Below are 6,139 nucleotides of genomic sequence, written 5' to 3'. Positions count from 1 at the left end.
ATGCAAAAAGCATTTCTATCAAAAGCGGTTATGAATCCAACACAAAAACACAACACACAACCTGAACGTACTCCGGCAACAAGTTCAAACCTTGAGCACAGCTATCACATCAGTGCTCCTCCCTGGGGTCCCTTGCCAAGGCCGCTCTCGTAGGCCTCCGCCGCGGCGGCGTGTCGCCATCAGGAGAAGTGCAGGATCTTCTGCAGCGTGCTCTTGGGCATCTCATCGGGCCTGCAGTCGGGGATCATGCTGGCACTCCTCTCGGCCCTCAGTCGAACCGCTGGCCTCCTGTCCCGGACGACCCGCAGCCCCGCCCAGGTGATGTTCCGACAGAAATCCACCTGCAGCTCCTCTAGGCCGCCGCCGTGGTCCACCACAGCTTGCAGGATGCGGTCGGTAACGCGGACGCAGTTCTCGAGGCGCAGCCAGCGCAGCTTCCCGCAGCACCGCAGCACGGAGACCACGTCGTCGTCGGTGACGTGTCCGCAGCCAGAGAGGGTCAGCGAGAGCAGGTGGGGGCACCTGTTGGGAGGGAGATAGCGGTGGCATGTGATAAAGCAACAGCAAACGGGAGCCCCAGTCGTGAGTCACGTTCGCTCAGCCTGCCTGGGGGCGTGCGGTGTAGTAGACGGGAATTAATATGTTTGGAGTACTTGAGTACACAACGCTGCTCGGCGTACGTGCCGATTGTGCGGTGAACGCTCTTCGGAAACCTGCAAAGAGAAGCCGATAACAAAAGGACGCCGTATGGAGGGGGTGCCTCATCTCAGCCATATGTCAATGGACTGTAAACAACACCGCCGAAAGGCGGCAACCTGATCCGTGCGACAGTGGAGCAGCTTCACACTTAGACAAAAGTAGCCCATCTTCCGCAGGGTCCCACCGGGCATCTCTATTTTTTCCCCCTCGTGTTCGCTTGAGGCTTTGCAAAAAAAGAAAAAAAAAATATGGTGCAGGCTGTTGATGCTGCAGCACAGGACAAATTGCAGGATGTACCAAGAGTGGAATGGTTGTATAAAATGGTAGAGTAACGTGCCATTTGTGTTTTTTTGTTTTTTTTCCCACTGGGCACAAAAATCTGAAGGGAGTAAGCGCCACTGCTTTTGTTGCCCCCCCCCTTCCCCTCCCCCTCCCCCAGCATCAGGGCAGCACAACAACCTACTGGCAGACCCGCAGCAAAGGGCGGGGGGGGGGGCAGACAGACAGACACACAGCTGATGGCGGTGGCTCCGGCATGTCAATCACATTCGCCGATGCAGATTACATAAAGACTTACATAATCTTACCACTTAACCACATGTGAGGCGAACACATTCCCGTCGCCTGCGAGTGTTACGGGTACCGTCCCCATAACCTCTGCGCAGAGGATCGAGCTCCTGATCCACGTGCCCCATTGTATCGCTGCATGGGGGCATGTTTGGGGCTTTATCGGCAGCTGTGGACACATGGTGTTGACGATAAAAGAAGTGGGGGTCGGGGGGGGGGGGGCTGGGATGATGAGAGCTCCGTGACACTTCTGGTTCTGTTACTCGATACCGACTTCAGTGCACATATGTTCAGGAATGAGGATACAGCGGAGGAACGGATGGGGGTATAATAACCGTGAGGGGAGTAACGGGCTCCGTCGGCTCCTGTTACGTAATTGTGCGGCCCGCTGTAATGGCACCTCTCCTGCCTTCATGCAGATGTTTTTCTGGCGGGAGGGCGTAGACGTCGGTGCAGCGAAGCTGCTTTGCTCCGCTCCTCGTCGTCTCGCTCTCTCTCACTCGGGCAGACACAAACACAAATGTGCACATGCTTATACAAAAAGACACACCCACCCACACACACACACACACACACACTAATGACATTTTCCTCTCTTGTGGCTTTTTCAATTTAACCACTTTGCTGTCCTGAATTAGACCTCCTGGCTCATTTCCCCTAATTGAAGACATGCAGATTTTACTCGCAACTGTTTTGCTTCTTCTTTTGCGTGTGCAGAATGACCGTATGCAACGTCTTCATCATCAACCACCCTATCCCCCATAATAAGCCCGTTGTCCGTCACCTGCTGGTTATATCAACCCCGGAGTATACCGACTAACTAGGATGTAAAGTTGCAAATGTTGATCTTTCTCATCCAGCAAATGAGGGGGAAAAAGAGTTGACTTGTGAACGTTGTCTGAGCGGGAAAGGCTGTTTGGCTGTTCTTGTGTAAGACATTCTCCCATCAGTGGCAGGGGAAGACTCTCTGGGGGGGGAACCCTGGGGGGGGACCCTGGGGGGGGGAACCCTTTCCTTACCACAGTCACCGGCTCAATCAGAGCTCGGCGTCGTCATCCTGTGTGGATGCTGCATTAGCAGACTTGTTGGGAGGGCTGAGGGAGGAGGAGGAGACTGGTGTGTATTATTTATTTTTGTTGTTGTTGCTCTGTAGTCAAATTTGAAATTCTAATGTAGGAAATCGCCCCGTGGCGGTTTCCTTCCGGCGGCGTCTTTGTTTTGCGCCGGCGTCTTCGCATTCGGGGGAATAGCTGAGGAGCGGTCGCGGCTCTCGGAAGAGACGCCAGACGACACCTAGAAGGCTCATCGGCGGGATTTGTAAATGCATCTGTTGCGCGGTCTTTCATTAAAGAACAGGGGGGAAAAAAAGAAAGTATAGAAAAACAAGTTACGTCATCCCATTCGTCCCCCCCCGTGCTCTTCTTCTTATGAAGTGCTGGAGCTTCTGACATTTCCGTAACGCGTCCGTAAACAACCTCTTCTTCGTTTCCCGCGAAGCCGGAAATGCCGTTCTCTCCAACCCTCTCTCGCTCTCTCTCTCTAAACGCGCGGGGTTGGTTTGGCGATTTGGGTAACGCTACCGGGCACTACAGCGAGGGCAGTTTGGCTGAAAGCTAACCCCGCGGCGAAGGCCGTGGCCGGACTCCCTACGCCAGGCATCGCGAACCTGTAATCAGGCCTCCTTCGGTTTCCCAAAGGGTTCAGGCCGCGCGGGTCAAACTCGTCCGGCGCACTCCGGAGGCCCTCCGCGCCACGCGAGGCCTCGCGCCACGCCGCGGCCTCGCTCCCAGCCGGCGCCGCGCGGAAGCCCTTCGTTCCAGCGAAGCGACACGTTAATCGCCGCGGATAACCAAACAAACGACAAATCCCCCCCCCCCAAAAAAAATACCGCCTAGCTCCATTCTCAGTTCAAAAACCACAAAAGTCTCTATCCTCTGCTGCGAGTGACGGGCTGCAGATAAGGGCCAACTTCCCGGCTCAACCCCGTGACGTGCTTGAACTAGTGCCAGCACACGTTTTGTTCCGCGAGCGAGGCGGATGCACGTTATATTCCTGATCTGAAACACCGTGGAAGAACAGGGGGGGGGGGGCGCTTTCCTGCACCCATCGCGTCCCCCCCCCCCCCCAGCTGGCGTTCAGGACGGTGCTTTTTTAGCTCTGAATGAGAAAAACGGTGGTTTCGTCCGACACGGACATGTGCTCCTCGCCGGTAGGGTCATTATCGTAGTGCCCGGTGGCCGTGACCGACGCAGTGCAGCCAAGCGGCTTTTAGAAGAGCGCTAATTAGGAAAATACATGAAACTGGGCCACATAAACAAGACTTCCAAAGGCACTTTCTGCTGCTTTATAGGGTTTTTTTTCCCCCTCTCCAAGTAAGAAAAGAAAGAAAGAGGGATGTGGTGGGGGGGGGGGGGTGGGGTGTTTGATCTTGGCGTCAGAGAGTGCGGAGCCGGAAGAGGCAGTCGGAGGCAGTCGGAGGCAGACGCACATGTTCGCTCCTCTGACAGCAACAAAGAACCAATTGTAGGCTCCACCTGCCTGTGTAAATCTCTAGTCTGCAGCAGACTGGGAGGGTCTGAGGCCAAATCACTCTCTTTATCTTCCCCACGGCTCCTCTCCTCTCCACCCCCCCACCCCCCCCCGCTTTGTCACGTGCCCCCCCTTTTTTTTTTTCTCTCTCCCTTTTTTTTCTATTTTCTCCTCCCAACACCCTGAACAATTTCGGAGGATTCATCAGTATGCTATTTGACGGGGGGCTTCGAGGGGCAGGACAGGGCAGCCCAGACAAAGTGGGTGGTTCTGGTCTCGAGCGGCCGCCTAGCTCCGGCTAGGCTCTCGGGTTTCACAATACAGGAAACCCTCACAGAGCTGCCTTTTGCGAGAGAGCCAGCCCCTATCCCTCCCCCCCCCCCTCCCCCCCTGTCTCGGGCAGCTGTGGTAGCCAGGCTCCTTCATGTCAATGGTTATTACGGGCTGCCGTAAAGAAGCTGTCCAGAGACCTCATTATGCGTCTCGGAGCTGATTTCCCTCCACAGCCTGCCACGCAAAAGGCCAAGAGTCAACAGCGCTGGCAGATCCAGCTTTTCAGTACCGATTATGTTCGGCTGCAAGATAACTCAAGATTTAACTATATACAATTTGACGTCTAACCGGAGTTATAAACGTGTGGGGTTGATATAACTGTTGCGGTAGGGTCCTGCGTATGGTGGCTGCTTGTTTGTTCTTTTCCGTACGCGTAGCCGGCTCCGAATTCATGGCGTTTCTAACGAGGGCACAATGAAAATCAATGCAGGATGTTAACAGTGATTTTTATCCGCCGCCTCCCCTCGGTGTCACAAATAAACCCAGAGCCCGGTAGGAGCGGGCTAGCTGGCATAAACACCGTTCTCTCTCAATGCTGTCTCCCCTCGGAGGTGGCTCATGGGAGGTGCTGCTTTCACACACATGCCTCCATTTGAAAACGTTTTGGGCCGAAGCATAAATCACCTAGGTGGGGCTACGAGTGCTTAGAGGCAAATCGGTCTCTCTCTCTCTCTCGTGAGAAAGACAGCGGGCTGAAATAACCAAAGCTTTTTATTTTTTACCTATTTCAGCCAAAAGACTTTTTACAAGGTTAATAAAAAAAAAAAGGGAGAAAAAGTAAAAACACGTGTTTGGCAAATGCTCACTATAGCCAAGAACAAGCAACTTTAACTCATGTTTGGATGCATTTCATCATGGACCATTAACAGTAGCAATCCTCGCCGCAGCCAGTACAATTTCATTTGAATTTGACAAAACCGGGATGAACACACACACACACACTCACATGTGGCAGACATGAGCCAGAAAAGTGCTGACCAGACTTTGGTGCTTACTGCAGATATCCTTCTGAAACGAGGTCTTCATCCAGTCTTCAATGTTACACACTAGCTGGACCCTGCTGGAGTGCCAGCAGATAGTCAGGAAGCGCAGCGAGGGACCGAGCACAAAGTTGTCCCTTCTCAACTGGCACGGAGAGCTAAAGCAGAGCAGCGACCAGAGACGGGGATCCAGGAAGACCTCGTGGAGCTGCTGACAGGTAAGGGACAGACTCCTCCGATTGTCCTTGTCCAGGAAGGAGAAGAGGTGCAGCAGGCATTCGCGGTTGAGCTGGGTGAGATGCATGGCGAGCTGACGTGAGAAGCGGAAGGAGGCCTCCTGCCCGGCGTAGTGATAGGCCTGCTAAAACACGGCAACAATGAGCCTGTAGTCAACATCGTGTGGCCTAGATACACGATGCCTCCGAAGGAGCACGCCGAAGCCCTGCACATATAAGGCTGTGGAGTGAAGGCTATTTTGGGAAGGCAACTGTGAGTACCGTCAAAAATGGAAGTGTTGCGAGGCTTACACTCCCTCTCCATCTGTCATATGGTCCTCAACAGGCAACGAGCAGCCCGCTGGTCTGAGCCAGATGTTTATTCTCCCCTGGCCCGATTCCGTAGAAGATATACACCCATCAGCCAGAACATTAAAACCACCTGCCTAATATTGTGTAGGTCCCCCTCATGCCTCCCAAACATTGCCCCCTTTTTCCTCCCCAATTGTATCTGGCCAATTACCCCGCTCTTTTTGAGGCGTCCCGATCGCTGCTCCACCCCCTCTCTGCCGATCCGGGGCGGGGGGGGGGGGCGACTGACCAGAGGAGGCGCTAGTGTAGCGAGCAGGACAAATACCCACATCCGACTTCCCACCCCCAGACATGGCCACGGCTCTGACCCGTCGAGGCATGGACTCCACAAGACCTCTGAAGGTGTCCTCTGGTATCTGGCACCAAGACGTTAGCAGCAGATCCTTTAAGTCCCGTAAGTTGCGAGGTGGGGCCTCCACGGATCGGACTCGCTGTTCCAGCACA

The 6,139-nt window shown here is 54.3% G+C and overlaps 1 protein-coding gene across 3 annotated transcripts in view; it reads right to left on the bottom strand.

Moving 5' to 3' along the window:
• Window positions 1–5,758, bottom strand: part of fbxl22 (F-box and leucine-rich repeat protein 22) — a 10,453-nt gene extending 4,695 nt beyond the window's left edge. For 2 of the 3 annotated variants that reach the window (XR_008810417.1, XR_008810416.1), the window contains exons 1-2: window positions 5,075–5,758; window positions 91–522 (exon numbers count right to left, since the gene is read on the bottom strand). Coding sequence is in view for 1 of the 3 variants with exons in the window: in XM_056282675.1 (XP_056138650.1) it covers window positions 180–522; window positions 5,075–5,412 (681 nt within the window). In the remaining 2 variants the exon portion in view is untranslated. Of the gene's footprint in view, window positions 523–5,074 lie in introns of all 3 variants that reach the window. The other variant, XM_056282675.1, reaches the window with a different exon arrangement.
• Window positions 5,759–6,139: the final 381 nt, after the last annotated feature.

The sequence above is a fragment of the Lampris incognitus genome, chromosome 6, assembly GCF_029633865.1.
Source record: "Lampris incognitus isolate fLamInc1 chromosome 6, fLamInc1.hap2, whole genome shotgun sequence".
Classification (NCBI taxonomy): domain Eukaryota; kingdom Metazoa; phylum Chordata; class Actinopteri; order Lampriformes; family Lampridae; genus Lampris; species Lampris incognitus.
The sequence above is the reverse complement of the archived record's forward strand: the minus strand, read 5'-3'. Positions and strand labels throughout refer to the sequence as shown.